General features: G+C 37.2%; 3 protein-coding genes across 3 annotated transcripts in view; 1 reads left to right on the top strand and 2 right to left on the bottom strand.

Annotated features, from left to right (window-relative positions):
- Positions 1-2,198: 2,198 nt before the first annotated feature.
- On the top strand, positions 2,199-3,197 carry LOC122833044 (olfactory receptor 1500-like). Its single transcript, XM_044120344.1, has one exon. It carries the CDS (start codon positions 2,202-2,204, stop codon positions 3,195-3,197), a length of 996 nt encoding a protein of 331 aa, XP_043976279.1. The 5' UTR covers positions 2,199-2,201.
- A 1,861-nt stretch (positions 3,198-5,058) lies between these two features.
- Positions 5,059-7,435, bottom strand: LOC122833043. Its single transcript, XM_044120343.1, has 3 exons — positions 7,306-7,435; positions 6,968-7,223; positions 5,059-6,413 (listed from the first exon to the last, which is right to left on the bottom strand). Exons 1-3 carry the CDS (start codon positions 7,306-7,308, stop codon positions 5,059-5,061), a joined length of 1,614 nt encoding a protein of 537 aa, XP_043976278.1. The 5' UTR covers positions 7,309-7,435.
- Positions 7,436-21,825: 14,390 nt separating this feature from the next.
- hmgb1b (high mobility group box 1b) overlaps positions 21,826-22,960 on the bottom strand; it is a 3,854-nt gene continuing 2,719 nt past the window's right edge. Inside the window, exons 3-5 of the mRNA XM_044118685.1 lie at positions 22,792-22,937; positions 22,534-22,708; positions 21,826-22,398 (exon numbers count right to left, since the gene is read on the bottom strand). Coding sequence (XP_043974620.1) covers positions 22,267-22,398; positions 22,534-22,708; positions 22,792-22,937 — 453 coding nt within the window. The 3' untranslated portion in view covers positions 21,826-22,266. The remainder of the gene's footprint in view (positions 22,399-22,533; positions 22,709-22,791; positions 22,938-22,960) is intronic.

The following is a 22,960-nucleotide window of genomic DNA, read 5'->3' as shown; positions in this document are numbered from 1 at the left end:
CTGTTTTCAATTTAATTTATAAAATAAATGTATTAACCCTAAAATAAACCATATGTAGAAAATTTCTTTTTAAAAAAAGGTTTTATTGGCTCTAGTGACCTTTATTTGAAAGGGAACAGGGTAATGAGAGAGGTGGAAGACATGCGATAAATGTCGCCAGGCTGGGAATTGAACCTGCGACCACTGCCACGAGGACAAAGGCCTCAATATGTGGGTTGTGCTTTGCCCCTGCTCCACCCCATATGCAGATCATTTCAACTGCAAATTGTAAAGTGAATTTATTATTTCTGTATCTATTACTTTGTTTAACATGTATGAACAATAAGTCTGGTTGTGGTCAAAAACTATATACAGGTGGTAAAAATATATTATGAGTGTAAATTTTCTCAGGGCAACAATAAGGTCAAATTAATGGAGTTTTTTTTTCCACGGTTAGATTTCTACAGCAATATGGCACAAAATTGAAAAATGCAAATTTTGTAAGACTTTGAATAAGAAATTAGGACTGGCTTTGTGGAATCATCGGTGCTCTTTGAAAATAAAACATGTAATGTGTTTCAGGATTAACGTTGAGGTTCTAGAATGACAGCCGTCTCAATTGTGAGTGACCACCAGAACATGGAATCACTACAGCTTAATTGGAGCTCCTCCTAATTTGGATTGATTGACACCAACTTCTCTCCGATGTGCTTTGGGGAAAAATGTTGATCAAAGTTGTGAGACTTCCTCCCTTTACCAGGATGAACAGGGTGTCCGGTCAATGAAAGGTGGTGGAAACTCTGCAGTAGCTTCACATGAAAAACAGCAAACAAATTCAGTGCTCAGCTGAGAGATGAGATTTATTTTTGCATGATTGAAAAGTCTATTTATCTCATTAACTCAATTCACTAAATGAAAGATTTTCTTCTACATTAAATACATGCAAACCAATGTTTTCAAGCCTTCATTTTTGTTTATAATGATTCTCCCCTTGCAGCAAATGAAAGCACAATATTTAAGATTAGAATATTTTATCAGACCAATACAAAATATTTAAATAGAAAATGTGGGCTAAGTTAAAAGAATGGATAAGTAAGTGACAGCTGTTGGTCAGTGAATGAAGTTTAAAGGAGTTCATGTGAAGACAAGACCCCAATTTAGTAGTTTGCAAAAGTTGTATGCTTGCAGATCTTTTGTGTTGATCATTTCACCCATTGCTCACTTTACTTTTCTTTATCTATTAGAAAATTAGTTTTAAATATATGTAACCAATATTAACTTCTATGGTGTTCCCTTCCAAAATCTTTTACATGCTTTAGTATTAAGACATATTCAACATTTTAACAGGTCAATATAATTAGAACTTATTGTAGAAATCATTTTTATCTTCTGTCAGGCTGTCATTTACTTTGCATTAAACTAGTTAAGACATCAATGGTAACATCAGAAGAGAAAAATGCTGTGAGAGAACTCAGTTTCCAGTTGTTCTGGCATGTTATGACTTTCGCTAAATAACTTTTGACCAATACTTGACCACTGTTTATCGCTGCTCCATATTACAGAGAAACCTGTACAATATTTTCAAATAAATTTGGGTATTATATGTTTTAACAAATTTTCTTTTGCTGATTTTAGCAGAAAATGCATCCGTTCTTCTGAGAAAACAGAAAAAGGGAGATTCAGTCAAATTACTTGCTTAAGTGTTGTTTTCCAACTGTGGATCAGTGTAAAAAATTGCTTTATCTTTGTCTGAGCAAATGAAACGTTTCCCTGATATCACACAGATATCAGGGAATTTATGATAGATCACAAGCAACCAATTCTATTCAAAATAGTTTTTTAAATGAGGTAAGCATGAAGATGCTAAACTACTCCTTGACTCTTTGGGATTATTGCTCTTTAGAGTTTTATTCTCAATGGACGTCTTAAGAAAAGTCTGTTGAAAAGCTTTAAATAGAGAGACGGGATCAGCAGGTGCAACTGCAGGGTTACATTACCTGTAGGAGACAAGGTTCTGTTCGAGGCACAAAGATGATGTCTACAAATAACATACAGAACTAGTTCACTTGTAGAATATTCTGGAAATATTTAGAACTATTTCTTTTGCAATTGCAAGCTCACTGCTGAACTGAAGTGGTTTTTATTGTAACTTTTTAATTCCAATTGAAAGTCTGTTTCATTTTAATTCTGTTAAACAATTTTTTTTCCCCTTTTTGGTACAAATGATCAAATACAGAAACGTTACAAATGTGAAAGAGTTTATGATTGTTGGCTTCCCTGGACTTCCACCAGAGTACTATGGCATAGTATCGTTTGTTCTCTTACTTGTTTTTATTGCTATTCTATTTGGAAATGTTTTTATTCTAGCTGTTATCATATGTGAGCGGACTCTCCACAAGCCAACATACATGATCTTTTTAAACCTTGCAATGACAGACCTGTTCTTCGGCATTGTAACACTCCCAAAAATCATTGCCAGATATTGGTGGAACGATATGATGTGCTCATTTGGAGTTTGCTTTGCACAGATGTATTTTGTTCACTCTCTGGGAGCTATTCAGTCTTTAATTTTGATGATGATGTCTTTGGATCGCTTTATTGCTATATGTTTTCCATTCAAATATCCAGTTTTATTCACGAACAAAAACATTTCTATTTGTTGCATCTTGTGCTGGTTTCTGACTTTTATACGGATAATTGGAGTTGTGCTGCATGCTTTGACATTGCCCTACTGTGACCTTAACACGATCATGCAGTGCTACTGTGATCATAATTCCATCACCAAGCTGGGATGTGGGGATGATGTTGCATTTGTAAAATGGGTTGCATTTGCAAATGCTATGGTCACTCTCTTAGTTCCTTTAACATTTATAATCATTTCTTACGTTTCTATATTTATGGCTGTTGTGAAAATGCCTGCCTCTGGAAGGGATTACAAATTCCTGTCCACTTCTGCCCCTCAACTCTTAATTACCTGTCTATATTACCTGCCAAGATGTACTGTGTATCTTACTGACGTTTTGGGAATCAAATATAGCCCTGATGCTCGTATTATTACAACAATGTTGTACAGCCTCATACCTCCAGTCGTCAACCCTCTGATATACTGCTTGAAAACTGTGGAAATCAAAAATGCTTTGACACAGAGATTCAGTAATAGGAAAATAAACCTTGCATTTCAAAATGAGACCAAACTTGTGACGAGTAAACACGCATAAATTTGTTACATAAAACTGAATGTTGGTTTTAGTTCATTAAATATTTTCTTCTTTGTTGTTTGTTTGTTTATAAATTATACAAGGAGTTTGGCAGGTAGCACATATATTCTGTGTTTAGCTAAATTATTTTAAAAAAAGGAACAAGGTAACCATTTGCAAATATAAAAAATGTTTTAAATGTAAAGACTGAACATAAAAATGCTTTAGATGTTTAAAAGACAGATCTTGTTTGTTTTTTTTTTCCCTGAAACTAAAACTTTGTGCTCTCATTAATTCTCTATGTTCTTTTAAAATATGCTTTTGAGGTTGATTATGTAAGCAGTACATTTCATAAGGTTCTGATGTAATTTGGCCTGTCAGATGAATTGGATTTCACTGAAATGAGAATACTGTCTGCTCCAATGTTGTCTGTAAAGATTTAAAGTATTGTTTTGTCTAAACAAGTTTGGAATATTATTTATTCCACATGCATTGGAAATGTTTATATATTATTAATTTATATTATTTTATTTTTTTTCTGCAGGAATGAGTTCTGTCTCAGTGCCTTGCATGGTTTAATTAAAGTGTTCCTTTATTTAACCACTAGATGGAGTTAAACTGTCGATATGCTTTTCAAAAAGTCCAGATTCACAATATATGTAATACTCAACACTTTTTACATTAAACTGGAGCCTTGTGATAGAACTACAGCATGTGCAGGGTTTATCCCACCTCTGTGCTTTATTGAACCAACAAGATTATAGACTTAAGTAAATGTGCTTGTTTTAGGATTTATGGAGTAACAGCTGAAACATTGTATTAGATTAAAATTAAACAATATAACATTTGCATATTTTCAAAGCATTTATACACTGCTGTGCAAGCATGACATCTTATGGCTTTCTTTCACACAAAGAAAATTTATGGAGAGTTTGTATTTATTGGTGTAGAGAATAAAATTTCCTCAGTTATATGTGCTTAATTTTTGGCTGATAAACTACAACATTTATCTGGTTTCTACTCCATTTGAATATTGACATACAATATTCAAATGTATGTCAATATTGTGGACATTAAAATTTTAATACAATGAAAGCCAACATATACATGAATCACATATTTCTCAAAATGATTTCATTTACGGTAGGTTTTATCAGAAAAGCTTTCAAGATAAAATCCTCATTACTCTACTGGATATCATTGCATTAAGCAGCATGAGCTCATAGTGTATACCACACACAAATCTCTATACAGCTGCTACTCAAGTATCACAATAATAACCCAATAATATCTCTGAATATCATGCTGCACAATCCAAACAACTTGTCTGAGCTGATGAAGTCTCATTCATCTTGGGATGCTGAAAACCTAAAAACTGAATGTGATCCTGAATAATTTGGTTAATAATATGCTGCCTGCTGGGGTGGGGTGTGGGGCACTCGTCAAGCATCAAGTTTTCTTTCACAGACTCATGATCCCTAAATATAGCAAAAAATGCAGTCAGGCTGCATGTATAGTGCAAGAAAAAATGTTATAACCCATTTTGATATAGTTGAACACTGGATCGCATATCTTAATGCACTATTCAGAATGGGAATGCAATAAAATCAAAAGATGATAGAGGTGGAAGGATTTCATATTTCGCAAAATCAGCTTCATTTCCTCATGTTAGACCTGTGTAACAACACTTCACAAAACAGCAACATGCATCTCAAGACAGGACTCAGCTAAACAGAAGCTTGGAAGATGCAGATTGCAAAAAGAAAAAACTTGTTTGCGATTGACCAGAAAGACAACTTTGTCCTAGAGATTTAAATGCAGTAGAACATTATTTTCTGCAAGTAGTGAATCATATGTCAACTACTTCATCTTCTCTGACCTTTCAAATAATTTCTTCCTCATCACATGGCATGTCAGCGCTATGACTGAACTCCATGGGCATCCCTGCAATGTCCTCAAACACTGCAGCGTAGCTTCCAAAAGTCAGGGGCACATTTACATTTTTTTCCCATTGTTCAAACATAGTAAAGGGATCCGTCTTGGAAATATCCTGACTTAAAGAGGAGGAGGATGTTAGTTCAAAGATGTCCTGGCTTATTCTGTAATCTGATGAGAATGGCTGCTCATGCCTATATTTTTTGCCAGTAATAATGTTAAAGTGGTCATAGTCAGACTCGGAGCAAGTAAACGTGCTGTCTGTTTCACAGTCAGATGAGATCTCTGTTGTATTAGTGGGCTCTAGAGGTCCAGTCTCTAAAAGCGTTTGATGTGAAAACGCTGGGTCAAGAGGAACATTCAGTTTGCTAATTTCTTCTAAGCTAAGTGGCTGCGTTGGCTCCAGGAGCTCCGGCTGTGGAAATTCTTTTGTATAACAGGACATATTCTGCCTCTGCTGCTCTGCGTCAAGCTGACACAGTGATTGTTTGTGAAATGAGGAAATATTTTGAGGCTTTGGATGGCATTTCTGTTCACCAGGATTGTCTTTCTTTAAATTACCTAGCAGCCTCCTCAGATCCCCCCACTGGTTTGAATCATTTTTAAGACGTTTTGTACTGCATAAATGCTTGTGCCAGCTGAGTCTTGGTGAGTTGTTGTCAGAATTAAATGCACTACAGATGCTGCCGATCTGGTAATACTCCAGCTCACTCGGAAGCATCAGCTGTCCATAACTATTAAGCTGCTCATTTGACTGACTTGGACATATTCGTTTCCCTTTTGAGGTTGGAAGTCCAGCTTTAGGCACCTGATTGCCATCAAAACAAATTGTTGCATTTTCAGTTTCTTCCCCTGTTTCATGTGTAAGGTTCTCATTTTTAACAATTGAATCCTGCTGTTTCAGTCTGTACAGAATTGCAAACATACATACAATCACCAGGATGGAGATCAGAGGGAGAACCACCGCTATAATCCAAAAAGGCCTGTTGTGCTGTTTCTCTGAGCACTCTTCACTGACAGAGGGAATGCAGACATCACAAAAATGACTGGAGACATTCTGCAGACACATGCATGGCCTATTCTGTATTGCAGGTCTGCACGGCCTCCGGCTCTGACAGACTGAAAGACATGTTCTCAAAAAGGTGGTCTCTTCAGTGCATGGTGAGAAGAGGCAGACACCTGGAGAGCTGCAGCTGGACTGCGGGAGAGTCGAGCTCGGCCAGACCTCCACCATTAAACTGTGTCCACTGACAGGCAGAGTATGACCGCTGACGTTCAGATACTCCACACATCCACTAAATCCTGTGACCACAAGAAAGTTCAGAGACGTCACGTTCACTCTAGAAAAGCCTCTCTTGAAACAATACTGGCAACTTCATTAAGTGTACCTGTCAACTGCTTAGCACAAAAAACAACTCAAAATCTTTTGCAAAGATAAGCATCAAAATGGAAAGATTTAACTGATTTTGAGTGTATCATGGCTGTCCATGTAAAATGACAAAAAAATAGCATTTACATTTGGCTCTACATTGAATTTCTTTCCTCTAGTTGTATATATCAAATATTACTTGAAAGAAATTTGAGTGCATTTTGATGCATTAAAATTGGCCTCAAAACCATGGAAATTATTGGCTCTTCAAATGACAAATCTGTAGAAACTCTGTGAGCTATCCTGTCAATATTGATCAAAATCTCTGGAGGATTTTTCTGACACCTAGATGAATTTGTGAAACTAAGACTTAAGACTAGTCAGGAATAAATATACAATGTAGAAATCACTGCAAAAAACAAACAAAACAAAAACAAACAACAACAACAACAACAACAAAAAACGACCTAATAAGCCATAGGATTACCTGTCTGTTGGAGTTTTATTTGTCTTGGTGGGGCACCACCAAGAATAATCTTTTCCAAACTAAAAAGTCTTAAGTCCATGTTTTTTTGGGTAATGTTCAAGACCATTTTGTCATCAACATACAGTGAATTGTTACGCCCACTGGTCAATAAGGACAGGATGTGCCAAAGACCATCAGCAACCAACAGCTCCACTGTAAACTCTGACATATGCCCTAGTGGATCAATTGAAGTGTACACAGGTCGTCCGTCTCTTACCTGAAAATACATTCAAAAATATTGTCATAGCTTTGAATATACTCAGACATATGCCCACATATTGAATATACTTTTTACAAACCATCAACACAATATGTCCTTTTCCAAGAACAAAGAGCAGGGTTCCATCTTCTTTTGTTCTGAACTTCACAGTAATGAGAGTTTGGACTGTTGTGATTTCCTGTTTTGCACCATTCTTCAGGTCTTTAAGCAGAAGATCTCTCTTAAATCTCTCCTTAAAGACATACTCAATGTAATCAATCCCTTTGAAGTGCAATACAAGTTCTTCAGATATTTCTGTTTCAGAAAGGTAAGAAAACAAATAATCAGACCCAACTTTCGCAAAAAAACAAAAACTAACATGTATGAACTCCACATTATTTCTATCAAGCTATCAGAGTTAACAAAGAGACAAGCTATAGAAATTATTGTCAGGATCTCTTTATCACTTTGCAAATAAAGTTTACTTTTTTTTCCTTGATCAAATCCTTAAGACATTAATGGCAATCCTTGTATTTTAACAAGGATTCTCTTCTTTGAATTTGAACTTGAATCCTCTTAAAGTATCTTTTTGACACACAAACCCTAGTTCAGTCAAATTTACATTCTTATTCCAGCAGGTGGCATCTAAAGATCTTAAAAATATAAAGATATAACTTTGCTGTATTGCTACAGCATTTGTTTACCTACCAGTAAATATAATGTGTTTCAAGTGTTCTTACTTAAATAAGGTTATTCAATAATAAATTACGGGTTTTAATTTTAAATATTGATGATGAATTTTGTCAAGGCTTGAAAATGTCTGTGACTAAAGTGATAGCCTATTAGAAGAAATGTATTATTCCTAAGGGGAATACATGGTTAGGGCAAACATAGTCGACAAGGTTTAAGTTGTCTTAGACTTGTATGTATCCTAAACCTGCACCTGATTGGCTCTTCAGTCCCACCTGACTTAGTTACCCCAAAAAGAAATAATTGTCATCAATATCATACTAGAAGATGGTCAAAAAGGTTTTCATCCTATCTAACTGTAGATGGAGTGCTGAACTAGTCCCAGTTCAAATGAAGTTGGAAGATTGTTTGTCAGCTAACAGTCACCATGGTGAATCTGTCTGCTAAATCTAATAAGCTCTCTTTTTTTTGTTTTATATTTTCAGTCTGGTCCCACTGAAACCCAGACTCATAACCAAACAACCAATATCTCTGCCTGAATTGACAGCCTGCCTGACCCAGTTGCTCTCACCCAGAGCAACCCTGCATCTTAAATGGCAAATAGACTGAATTACAACAGCGCTTTTCCAGTCATAGAGTTTTACAATCTGCTGTGGCTCCAAATCCACGGATTTGCCATTGTGTGATAAATCATAATATGAATTCTTGATGATTATTAGCTGTGACTGATAGTACAGTACTCAGATTCATTTTGTTAAAATGCTAGTTCAGTGTTTATTCTAAATAAATAATAATTTAAAGGATTCCATAGAAATCTTATGATTTTTTTTTTTTGGAGTAACAGTAAATAGAGTTAGAAAAGGTTCATCCTACAGAATTATTTTTGACAGTTAATGGACGTGATTAATTTATGAACATTATTAAATAGCATTTCATAGCTTAAAACGGCTGTGCTACTTTTTAAGAAAATATTGTCAATCCACTTCTCTATATTTGCTTATGTATTTATTTACCTGTATCACAGTTTCTTCCTCTAAAGGGACTTTTGCACTCACAAACATATTCAGACCAAAGATCATGACACACTCCCCCATTCTTGCATGGGGAGCTGTTGCATCCTGACAATGCTGCTCGAGGACACCTTTGTTAAAGGGAGAAATAGAACACAGTGCTTGAGAATAATTCAAAGACATTCCAACAACATAAAAATAAAAAAATTTGTAGAATTATAATTGCAAATTTAGTGGTTAATTTATCATATCTTTAATGCATAAAACACTACCTGTTGAATACGTTATATGTTGCAAGGCCAGAAGAAGGTCTCAGCAAGATGCCATTAATCTGAATATTTCGAATGCACCCAACAAAGTCATGTGTTTTTATATGACTTGGATGCTGCAAAATTACTTCCAGACTTCTCAGTCCACCAAATGTCATATTTGTGTTTCCAACGTCAAGAGTCCTAAGAGATGCAAAGATGAAAATAAATCATTTACTCAGGTTAAGATTGTTCAGATAAGGCTGAAAATGACAAAAATTGCCAGCTGTAAGAGTTCATTTATGGGTACCTTTCTGAGATAGTGCCATCAAACTCTGAAAAACAAAATCCATTGTTCACAACGTCTGTACAGTTGTCCACAAGCAAAGTCCCCATCTGTTAAAAATATACAGATCCACATCAATATTGTAATCAACTTATGACTGGTCTACATTGTGTAGATAGTTATAGCTCACATTGCCAATCCTTCTGACAGTAACGCTGTGAAAATGTCCATCTGCAACCTGCTTATGCGTTTGCAGCTTTACAGGTCCGGAGCCAAGGTCATAAGAGAGTTGTACTCTGCTGTCAAGTATCTCCAGTGCAAAAAAATCCCTGCTGGTTAATGTTCCTGAATTGTACAGGAGTAGGGAGTCCCTCTGCACTGTTGCAAACTCAAAATAAATTAAATTAGTCCTGCGATCCAGTGGGGGAAACTCCACAAAGGACATTTCTTCAAAGCCATAACTGAGTTCCTCACAATGGACACCACTAACTCCTGGAAAGAAAATAATTTGCAGTAACCTGATCTTAAAATCAAGATACTTAGTAATTTGATGATGTTATTTAATGTTTTTAAAAACAGATACTTTTGTGCTAAGGTACAATAATGCTAAAAACTACTACATTATTTTTGGTCATACAAATGACTGTGATCTTGGAACTTAGTCGTATTGTAAAACACCCATTCTTTTATGGAAATTACATATGTATGAGACTACTACTAAAATTATCTATTGCATATATTATCAGATGCACATATCTGAAGTATGTACATTTAGTGACATTTATTGTTATCAAGATTGAATATGTTGTTTGATGATCAGTGAATAAAGGAAGCAAAAAATGACATGCTTCTGTTCTAATAATGAAGTAAAGGCTTAGAAACCATTGGTCATTATAAAAAATAGATCAAAGGATGAAGCTTTCAACTAACAAAAGATTGAATAACATAGAAGAAAACCTAGAAAGGTATAAAACCTTGTTACAAAGCAATAGATGTCATTAGTAAATAGTAAACTGTGAGCTTTTATTAGCTCACATTTTTTTCTATTTCCATAACAATCTCCTCATTTCGCTTCATGTGCCTTTATGTTTGCTCTTACCAAAGGGACAGATACAGAGGAATCCTGTTTGTAGGTTAATGCAGCTTCCCAGAAAACATGGCGTAGATCTGCAGTGGTCTTTGAGATGTTCACACTTTTCTCCTGCAAATATAGGTAAACATACTTTTTGCAAGGATTCTGGTTAGAATAATGAAACACATTCATGCTTGTCAATTCTACCTTCAAATCCAGGCGCACACTGGCAGTGGTATCCCTGCTGTGACTGAATACATGTCCCACCATTTTGGCATTTCACCTTAAGGCACTCATCCACATCAGCCGAGCAGTCCGAGCCAGAGAAGCCGCTCTGACAGTGACAGCGGAAACTTCCTGCAGTGTTTTCACATGTGCTGTTGTTCTGACAAGGATTCGCCTCACATTCATCAATGTCATCCTCACAAAGTGAACCACTGAACCCGACTGAGCAGGTACAATTAAAAATCTCTTTCTGTGGCGACACAAAGATGACAGCCATGCTTTCCAGGACAGCAACCTCCTGGCTGATGTAAATGTTTTTATTGCATGTGGCCTCGTTCTGACAGGGGCTCATGAGGCATGGATCACTCGTGATGTGAGAAATTGTCATATTGCTTTGGGACTCCAGTAACTTCTTATGTCCAGCAGATATACTTCTCGCTACCTCTCTGCTTAGATATTGCCCATTGTAGTTTTTCACTGCAGCAAGTAGTAGTATCTCCATGCCAATATGTTTGATTCCAAAAACATGAGTCTTTGAGGCCTGCAGGTTGAACAGACTATCCAAGGCTTTCACAAACCGCAAATATCTATTAGTCAAGAAGTTTTCCATTGAATGTGAGGCCACATAGAAAAAAATGCAACTGTCCACAGATGCATTTGTAAAACCTTTGTAGTTCACATAGATACTGTTATTTACTGGAAGATGAACTTGATCTGTAGCTTCAACTGTGACATTGAATGTGGCCTCTCCCTGAAAAGGGGAAGACCATAGCTCACATGTACCATTGGGTATCATAAACATGTTAATCGGGCCATTTCTAATGGAACAAAGGAATGCATCAGACTCATCATGATCCTCAGGATGCACATTACCAATCATGCCGCCATTAAAAGAAATGCCAAAATATTTCACCTCAATAAAGATGTTTCGTGGTAATGGGGGGTTATCGTTTTCATCTTCCACCTTAACGTGGAGTGTTGTTGTTGAAGACAGTGGTAGAGGAAACCCTGCATCTTTTACCACCACCAGTAAGCGATATTCAGAGACATGCTCCCGATCAACAACACGTCTGGTGAGTAAAACTCCATCTGGAGTGAGAAAAAAAGCACTTTCTGCTGACAAATTTGATAGCCAAAAGGTAAAAGGACCTTGATTTGGAGGTAAATCAAAATCAATCGCATTTAATCTGGCAACTATGGCTCCTTCAGGTTGATTTTCCTTCACTTGAATCTTATTTGTCACAAGTTGGGGGGCGTTGTCATTGATATCAATTATATTCACAATGACATTTGTTGTCCCAGTGGCCGGGGGAGAACCATGATCAGTGGCTGTGACAGTGAGATTATAAACTGGCCAGCGTTCCCTGTCAAGATCAGAGTTTACTAACACAATGCCATTAAGTGGATCAATGGAGAAAGAGGAGTTTGTGTTTCCATCTACAATCCTAAAGGTGAACTGATTCCAATCCAGTACAGAATCCTGGTCCAAAGCACTTACAGTTAACACAGATGTCCCAGTTGGGGTGTCTTCTTTAACCTCTGCCTCGTACCATGTGGAGGTGAACAAGGGTGCATCATTAGTCTCAATCACATTAATATTGACCAATGTCTCAGCTATGTCTGTTCCATGAATAACACCAGAATTTTTTGCCAAGACTTTCAAAATTACTTTACTGTTTCCCTGATCCCTCAAACTACGACTTGTATATATCTCTCCAGAAAGTAGGCCAATGTCAAAACCAAAATTTTTGCCATGGCCAAACGTTAGATAAAACACCTCACCTTCAGGACCACTGTCGTTATCAGTGGCGGTCACTTTTCCTATTGATGTTCCAACAGGAACATTTTTGTATACTGAAAAGCTAAAACTTTCTTTTGTGAAGGTTGGGCTAAATTCATTGAGGTCCTGGATGTGGATGATAACATGAGCTAAACTAAACAAATTGTATCTGGCAGTGTTTGAAGCTTTGATTGTTAAATCAAACATCTGCTCTTGCTCGTAATCAAAGACATCCAAAGTAGTTATACTCCCATTACTTGAATCGATTGCAAATTTATCCAAACTGCCAGCAATTAAAGAGTAGGATATTTGTGCATTTATTCCTGAGTCCATATCGGTGGCCTTTACATCTAGAACCTTTGTTCTGACTTTTGAATTTTCAGGCACCGTTGTGGTATACTCTGACAATGAAAAGACAGGCGGATTGTCATTTACATCCATAACAATCAGAGTTACATTCAACCAGGCAGATTTAGCTATCCATCCACCATCTGTTGCTTTGATTTGCAGATTATATCTGGTTTCTTTTTCAAAGTCAAGCTCTCTGGTAAGTGTTAGCAGCCCAGAGAATTCTCCAACAGAGACCGGAAAATATTGATTTTCAGGACTAATGTGGTATTTAATTACACCATTGGGACCATAATCCTCATCTTCTGCTTGAATTTTCCCAGCCACTGATCCAACAGGCAGGTCTTCAGGGACAGAGAACATGACTTCTGGTTCACTGAACCTTGGAGAATAGTGATTTTTCCCAATAATTTCAAAGGTGATTTCAGTTTGAGAGGTCAAAGGAGGAAAGCCCCGATCTTTGGCCACAACTAATAAAGTAAATGACTCATTTTCGCTTTCTTTTAAAGTTTGACGTAAAAATAACTCTCCATTGTCAGCTTTAATCCAGAAGAAATCAGAAGCATTACCTCCACTGATGTTATACTCAATATAATCACTGCTATTGACATCTAGATCTGTTGCAGTGAACTTGGCCACTTCAGTTCCCACCAACAGGTCATATGGAACAGCAACCAGTGCTGGAGAAGGCAAAAACTTTGGAGGGTGGAGGTTCAATTGTTCCAATCTCACTATAACACTAGTGTTACTGTGTAGAGGAATGCTGCCACAATCGAATGCAACAATTGTGAAATTGTAGATTTCAAAAGTAGAATTATGTAAAAGGAGTGGCTGCTTTGAAAAAACGTCTCCAGAAGAAGCGTCTACCCAAAATAATTCATTTGGAGGTTCAACAATATAGACAATCTCACTGTTTTGTCCAATGTCTGTATCTGATGCAAAGACTTGCAAAACAAAAATCTCTGAATGTTTTGTTTCTGGGATAGCAACTGAATACAAATCACTAGAAAATACTGGTCGGTTATCATTGAAATCTAAAACAAATATACTGACATCAGTGCTAACACTCCATGCTGAATCATTGGCATTTACTTTCAAGACATAATGGTCTTGTGCCTCCCGGTCTAGAGACCTTCTAACAAAGATGCAGCCAGTGGTGGATTCAATGTCAAAAGGAAGATCCTGGTTTTGGTCAGGTATGTAATAATTAATTACTGCATTAGAATCAGTGTCATCATCAGTTGAGGTTATCTGCAGAACTGTGTGCCCTATCGGAGCATTTTCAGAGACCTCTGCAAGATGTATCTGAGAGAATCGAGGTGCATTATCATTCCTGTCCAAAACATAAATGATTACCATTGCTTGGTCTGTATGAAGGGGGTTGTCGGGTTCTGCAGCCTCAACTGTTAAATTAAAAAAGGGAATGCTTTCTCGATCTAAACTTACAATGGTGCTTACCAAACCGTTTTCAGGGTCAAGTGTGAAAAACTCATCATTATTTCCTTCTGTTATGTTGTACCATACTGTGCTGTAATTGGGAGAATCTGCATCGAGAGCAAGAACATCACAAACTCCAGATGGTGGGGAATTTTCATAAACCTCACACCTGTATTCAGTCTGGGTAAACTGGGGGAAATTATCATTTACATCAGTGATGTTTATGTGAATTTCTAAAAATGAAGAAAATGGAGGCAAACCAGAGTCTCTGGCTTCTATCAACAAAGAAAACTCCTTTTTGCTTTCATAATCCAGTGGGTTCTCAACTGTCAGTGCTCCACCTAATTGGTGTAGATGAAACATCTCTTCAAAGTTTCCAGAAGCAAGATAAAAAGAGACAGGTTCAGCTCTGATGCTTGCTGCAGAAATAACAGCTACTACTGTTCCCACTGGCTCGTCCTCAAAGAGAGAATAACTCAGAACATCCACATTCATCTCTGGGAAGTCAGAAATGTTGTGAAACCTGACACTGATAGTAGTGATGTCAAATTTTGGGTTTTCTCCAGCGTCTTCTACATACACGTTGATGACAATATCCTCCATGCTCTGCAGTAAGCTTGAAGTGAATACTGTGCCGCTGTTTGGATCAATCGAAAACAGGTCTGAACTTTGTCCATATAGAGAGTAATGCAGCTCTGCATTTATGTCAGTGTCTCCATCGATTGCTCTCACTGCACAAACAACTGAGCCTGTGGAAAAATACCAACAAAATATGTAAATTTTGTTCTCAGTTTCAACAGTGTCACCTTCACTGTCACAAGGAAGCAAAACATCTCACCTGGAGGAAACTCTGTGGGCACATAAGCCACAAAGGGACTGTCCAGAAACTGAGGCCAGTGATCGTTGATATCACCAACCAGGACAGTAACAAGTACAGAGCTTGACAGCGGCTGTGTGGGATGCATATCCATGCCAATCACTGTCAGTGTGTAAAAGGCTACAGTCTCCCTGTCCAAGAAATCAGTGGTAAGCAGTTCTCCGAATGTTTCCTCAATAGCAAATGGCGCATCGTGATTTTCCAGGAAATACCTAATTTCAAGAAAAAGTGAAACATTTTTAGCATACAGTGACTTCCAAAACAGTTATGCTGTTAACCTCTTTCCACAAGTTATAGCTCCAAACGTCATTGCATTTAATTTGGTTTTTATGTGACAGATCATTGAGAGGTGGAGAGAAAATTATCAATGGTTTTTATTTTTTCACAAATAAAACTTATGCATGGCATAGGTATGTATGTGGCTCATTTGATTCAATATTTTGTAGATCCATCTTTTGGTCTTGCAATAGATCTCAGTTGGAGTTAGGTCAGTACATTAAGTAAGACCTTCTAACACATGCTTCTTAGATCAAAACCAGTCCATTATGGCTCATTGTGTGTGTTTTATGGGAGATTAAATTATACATATGGTCAGTGGAGCTTTTTTGCTATATAGAAACCATTTGAAGGCAATTAGTTGGACTGGATTTTATTAATAGGTATCAGAGTAAAGAGGAGTAAATATAAATGCAAACCAGCCTTTTCAAATTTGCATTTTTTTATAAAAACTCTAAAACCAGGTATTGTTTTTCCTTCACCTTACAGCTATGCAACAAATTTGTGTTGGATCTACCACATAAAATCTCTTTTGGATGTGATTCTTCACCTTACTTCACCACTCATGCCCTCATCAGCATCAAACGCAGATATCATTGCAAACACTGTGCCTATTGGACTGTCCTCAGACACTATGGTGTTGTAGACTTCCTCTGAAAACACAGGATGGTTATCGTTGACGTCATCCACAATGATATGGATAGTCAGAGTGCCAGTTAGTGGTGGAGAACCTTCAAATTTACAAAGTGACATTGATTAAGTTAAACCTGTGTGAAAAATGTTGGTTAGGGTGTTATTTACATTTGAATCTAATTCATGTTGATCTTGAATAGTAGTTACCTGAATCAACAGCTGTTATGATGACAGTGTAAAATGGTTCTCTTTCCTTGTCCAAGCTGTGTAAAATCTTGAACACACCATTGGGAGTGACAGAGAACAGACCATCACTGTTTTCTTTTTGCATAAAATAAATAAGCTGACTGTTGATCCCTAAGTCTTCATCCAAAGCTGAAACCTGGTTAAAAAAGAGTTGAAAACATTAATTGAATAAAAGTTAAAACATCTGCTGATTAGACATAAGCCAATTTATCTGTATGTAGGTATCCATCCTATTCCTGGCAGTGGCCCTGTAGGTCTGACTGTGGGCTTTGTATGTCTGATTTTGTTTTTATCGGTACACAAAATCCTGGACTTAATAGCCTAGACTGCATTTTCAAACTACAACAGAAAACTTAAAATTAAAGACAGTTTAGGTCATTCAAAGCTTCTACAAGCACAGCAATGGAGTTGATGAAGTAGCTAAATACACTTTCATATGTAATCAGTTTCCATTTCTGAAGGTCTTCCTAACAATCTGTGAAAGGTAAAGAGGCAGAACCATATAGCTTCTTGTTCAAGCTTAAAAATGTGACGTTCCCTTATATTTTTATCCATATTTGCTCTGCAGGAAAATATATTTCACATGTAGTCATGCAGCTACAATTCATTGATGGAAAGTTGCACCTGTAATTCACAGAGGCATTAGATAGTGGGGTTTTTTTTTGTAATTATTTCTTTGCAGTGAAAATCTCATCTCAGCCCATGCCTAGAGATGATTGCACAAAGTATGAACCAAGAGGTCCAGCAGCACCTGGTGTGTTAGCTGAGACGGATCCATTTCATTTTCTTTGACATGAATCATCAGGAGTTCTGGAGAAAACTGGGGAGCAAAGTCATTAACATCCAACACTGTAATGCTGATAGTAACAGTCGCAGATCTGGGTACATCCCCTTGATCAGCAGCAGTTAAAATCAAACTGTAGTTTGAGTCCCTTTCTCTGTCAAGTTGATCCCGGAGTGACAGCACGCCTCGAACTGCGTCTACCACGAAAGGACCAGCTGGCGTCAGGCTGTACCGGACTTGGCCATTTGATCCAACATCTTGATCCTGAGCTTCAAAATGAAATAGGCTTGTCCCTCTCTGAACATCTTCTTTGATGAGCAAACTGTAGTTGCTGTGTGAAAACACAGGGTCATTATCATTTACATCCTCTACATGGACTGTGAAATTCGTTGTAGTGGCTATTTGAGGTGAACCCATATCAGTGGCTGTCACTGTGATATTAAGAGTGTCTGCCTTTTCTCTGTCTAATATCTCCTCCAGGAACACCTCTCCAGTTGTGTTGTCAATGCTGAATGTCCCACCGGAAGAGTTGATTAAATAATACAAAATCTTTCCATTGGATCCTGCGTCTTCATCCTCAGCATGTAGAGTCATAACAACAGAATGCAATGCAGAGTCCTCTGGTATTCCAGCATGTTGGGCAGAAACAAAAAATGGAGCGTTGTCGTTAATATCTTCCACTTCCACATCTACACGAGCAATGCTGGTGAGCTGTGAAGATGCTGGCTGTGCACAATCCTTTGCTGTCACAGTCAAGTTATAGGAAGATTGGCTTTCTCTGTCCAGCTCTTTGTTCAGACATAAACTACCCGTTGAGTGTATGAAGAACATGCCCAGTTCATCACCGCTGACAACTGTCAGTTCCACTTCTCCATTTTCACCTAAAATCAAGGTGACAAAAACAGATTCATCTCAATCTTTTTCTATTATATCAAAGTCTTCATCAAATAGATTGTATTAAATTTCATAAAATAACAGTTCTGATTTTTAACTATCATGCACATGATCAAGAATTTACAAGAAAAAGGGTCAGTTTGGGTTTTAACATTAACTTGGGAAAGTTCTTTTATTATAAATAAGAGTAAAAATCAGGAATGTTTGGCCTTAAGGCAACTTAAAATGTTTTATTCTTTAGACAGCTTTCTTTAAATCCAGGACAATGAAATGGAGGTTTATTAATTTATTAATCTGTGAGGGTTTTAACTGAGGATGAATTCTGCAAGTTTTCAATGTCAAAATATGTCTCAACTAAAATACTGGTATAACATCAACAATTAGTTTTGGTTACTAATTCTTGAAATAGTCAGATTTTATTGCTTTTATATGTTCAGGGAGATGGGAAGCAACCGGTTAGAATTGTTTTTTTAATCTCTGCACACCATCATGTAACTTCTATTTTTTTTTTGTTTGTTTCATTTGCATTTTGCTGGAGATGTTTTAACTCTTACCATCATCTTTGTCTGACACATTCAGTGACAAAAAGCAAGTTCTGATACGTGTGTCTTCCAGCAGTGATGCAGTAAAGTTGTTCTGACTGAAAACAGGAGGGTTGTCATTGACATCCAGCACATTAAAGTAGACTCTGACACTGGACACCTGCGAGTGCCCCTGCTGCACCTCTACGGTGAGAATGTAGAACCTTTGTGCTTCAAAGTCCAGGCTGCGGGATAATAGGAACTCCCCTGATACGGGGTTGAGGAGAAACATGTTCTCCCCATCGTCCTCTTGAACTGTGTATGTGATAGGCGTGGGACTGTCCATCTGTGCTTCCACCTTTCCCACAACTGTTCCTGTCAACACAGTGAACCAGAGCTAATTACTCTTTGGTCTGATAACAGCGGAGTGAAAAGACAACACCTGGCTAATTACTGGGGGGAAAATTAATTACTGTTGCAAATTGAAGATACAAAAAGAAAATAAAAACAACAAGAAGATACTTGGAGAATTTTATGAGATAGTCAAATTAACTGTTGTAAACAAACAAGCGTGTTTGCTAACAGAAGAAGAGATGATGAACCTGGCACGATGTCTTCCTTTACTTGAAATGAATAAACAGTTTGTGTGAAAGCCATCTGTGTTTGCCATCTGCTATGAGCGAGTGAGCTGACTGCCCCATGCTTCAGCTCTGCATCAACAGATGTATTATACCAGGAGGGAGGCTTGTGATGCTCGTCAACAATACCAGAAAATTCACTTTCAGTCCTCTGAATCCCTGGATTGTTTTCATGACAGACCACCATATTCAACACCTGTGTAATTACAAGAAGAAAAATAAACAACTTTTGATGTATTTTCCAGTATTCACACACACAAATATAGCATGCTACTAAGTGCAGTAGTTTGAAGATCACCAGTGCAATTCAAGCTGTGATATTGATTAATCCTTTTAAACAGAAGCCATTATTAGAATATATTAACTAGATGAGCAACTTACCATAAGAAGCAGCAATAAAGGCATGATTTTTCTTAGCTGTCTGGTAGTTTCCATTTTAATGTTTATCTCCTAAGTACCCATTTCTTTGATGTGATTACAAAATCAGCTTGGAGGGGAAAATCCTGTTCAAAGCAAAGCAAATGTGGCATAAAAAGATAAGGTCCTGTAAGCTTACTCCATATAACTTCTCCAAATGGAAAACCTTGTGTCCATAGATTGCTCAGTCTCCTCAGTTTGTAATCCTGATTGTTGTGACTCATCAACTTTGCCTTTCCAAATCCTTTAATTGCCAAAACAAAAGCAATGAGATATAAAGACGTATTTGTGAACAAAACTCAAATATGTTTGGGTACATTTTCCTTACAAAATGTACTCTAACACTGAAAAGTAAAAGAAGTAATAATGACTTATCCTACCATGTATTTTACTCCACCGGTTTTGTGTTCTCTCCGTAGAGTTTTGTTGCTGAGATTATTTTGTGCAAAGGGAACAGCAGCATGTTTCTCAGTGGGTCTGGGCTGCTTCTTGGACAGGATTGGTTCGGACACAGCAAGGCTTTCATTCACAGAGTAAAATGAGAGAAAGTTGAGGGATTGGGGGCGGCTCCACTCGGAATAATAGGCTTTAGAATAGCGCTGACATTAAAGTCTACAGCATAGCAGAAATTCAGAGATCTGACTGACCTACATTTCGGACTAGTATCTTTAAGACTGCGGAAAAAAGGACAATGATCTCATTACCTTACTTTCAAACACTTCTGAGAAAAGAAGTGTTTTCTTTTCTCAGTGCTGCTGAGAGGAGTTCAATAAACAGACATCTGAATCCCTTCTAAGTGATTGTGGTCACTGTGACTGCAAGATTTTCTCTCCAGTTACTCCAAGTGAGAACCTAAAACCAGGTCATTACTTTAACACTAAAGGAAAGGAGAAACACAAAACACAGGAAGCACTATCCTCACTTCTTTTTTTAGCCTTTGAGCAGACAGAATTAGATGCAGTTTGATTAACTTTAAAATGTCACGGTTGGACTGTTATGAAGTGTCTTTCTGTGTGGAATTTTAGGTTGTTGCAACAAGACCAAATTAACTTCGCTCTTCAAGGGGAAATGATGATGTTTGCTTATGTTTAGCTACTTATGTAATTAATCAAGTCACAATTTTTTACTGGAGAGTAGTTTTGCCTTTTCAAAAATCCAAAAGCAAAATGTCATTGCATGACTGTTATGGTGTGGGACTGAGTGTTTTTGTAAAGATTTGTACAGAGCAGGCTAAGCTCCAAACTACCGTAGTGTGTCCCATTAAACATTACACCTTGTTCTCTATTATTAAGTCCCAGGTGAACACTTACGTGCACAAACTTGGAAGAAGGGGTAATTTCATTACAGCACCACCTTCTGGACAAAGGATTTCAGAACGTTTCAAAAAATGCAAGTTGGAGCAGTTGGTAGCACTGCTGCTTTGCACCAAGAAGGCTTCAAATCCTGGCCTTGCCATGTTCTCTCTGTGCATACATGGGTCCCCTCTGGGTACCGGTCCATATTATTCAAAATGTTCAAAGCACACTGTCCCTCTTAAGCAAACAAAATTAGATCACATTCTAATGTGATCTAATTCCCACCAGCGAAATGCTGTTTATTTATGTCACATTCCCAATCCACTGTTAGAAACCAGTGGCAGTTGTAATCTGTTTAATCAAAACTAATTACATATGTACTTAGGTGTTATGCTTTCAAATACTATGGCAACATGTTCACTAAAGATTTTAGTGCAAATAATAATAATAATACAGCCACAGCTGTGTCTACTTAAGCAAGAAGCCGTGGGATTGTAATGTCCAGATTCTGATGTTCTTTCACAAAATCCAACAATTAAGGACATTTTCAATATTACTTACTGGTAAAAGTTACACATTTAAACCACAATTTTGGGGCAATCAAGCAATGCTGATGGATGACAATATTTGATTTTGTTTTGTTTTCAGTGATAAACTCCAAATAAAAAATCTTCAAGATAGTTTCAAGATAGTGATCTTTAGAAGATTCCAGTAACTGAGATGCTGCCTTTTATAAAACGTTTGGCAATAATACTTTTAAATACTTTTTAAACAATACAATCAATATATGCTGCCACCTCAACTTGTTTTTAAGTATTTACAAACCCCCCTATTTTGATGTTTCTAAGCATTAAAATAAAAGACTCGAAATGCAGAATGAGGCCATAAAACTGATTCTTCATGTTGGGTTTTTTGTAACTTTTAAGGAAGAGAAATAAACATCTTAAAAAAGATTTTTTTATTGAAGACATTCTTTAATGTCGACAGCTGCATTTGATATTAGAGTGGTATTCAAAAGGACAATAAAAAGACACTGGGACAGCACATAAAAAAATAATTTGAAAAATAAAAAAAAGATACACTACCAACTCATCAATCTCATTTTTGAGTTGTAACACCTAAAGACTACTTACTGTAATAGTGATGTGTAGTCCTTCTAAATAGTTACATAATATGGCAGGAATACAGAACTACCACTAGAAAATTTTCAAACTTAGGATATGTAGTGTTAACTTTACAAAAAAAAGGAGATTAACACTGTACATCATAAAAACATTAAATATACACATGATCTTGTTCAATTTGACATGATTCAAGATGGTGAACTGAGTACATTAGGATTACATGGCATAAACAAAAACTTCCGGTCCCATCCTTATGAGATTCACTCATCATCGTCTTCTTCTTCCTCTTCCTCCTCCTCATCTCCCTCCTCTTCGTCATCCTCCTCATCGTCATTGGCGGCAGCAGCTGGTGCTGAATCCACTCTGCCCTTTGTGCGGTATGCCACAATATCCTGTGGAGAGCAGGACAAATAGCTATAATTTTCTGTATCAATAATAAAATTATCTCTAAACTGTATTTAAAGGAAATAGCATGGCCATCAGATCTGAATCAGACTCACTTTAATTACAGCATAGTTACCACTCACCTTGTCATATTTCTCCTTCAGCTTGGCAGCCTTTTTTTCGTACGGCTGCTTTTCTTCTCCAGACAAGCTGTTCCACATCTCTCCAAGCTTTTTGGCCGTGTCCCCAATGGAGAGTCCGGGATTCTCACCTTTAACCTTGGGTCGAAAGTCGGCGCAGAAGAGAAAGAACGCAGACCTATAGGGTGTGGGATTGTGGGAAAAACAACTTGTGAAATATATAAGGAAATCGAGACAGTGATTTTATTTCAGGCTACATACGGTGGTCTCTTTGGGGCATTTGGGTCCTTGAATCGCTTCTTTTTCTGGCCCTTAGGGGGCACGTAGTTCTTCATTTCCCTCTCATAACGCAGCTTGTCCTGTTTGGCCATGTCTTCAAACTTTCCCTTTTCCTTTGGTGACATTGTCTTTAAGACAAAAAAAAATTAGA

Source organism: Gambusia affinis, linkage group LG06, assembly GCF_019740435.1.
Source record: "Gambusia affinis linkage group LG06, SWU_Gaff_1.0, whole genome shotgun sequence".
NCBI classification, from domain to species: Eukaryota; Metazoa; Chordata; class Actinopteri; order Cyprinodontiformes; family Poeciliidae; genus Gambusia; species Gambusia affinis.
The sequence above is the reverse complement of the archived record's forward strand: the minus strand, read 5'-3'. Positions and strand labels throughout refer to the sequence as shown.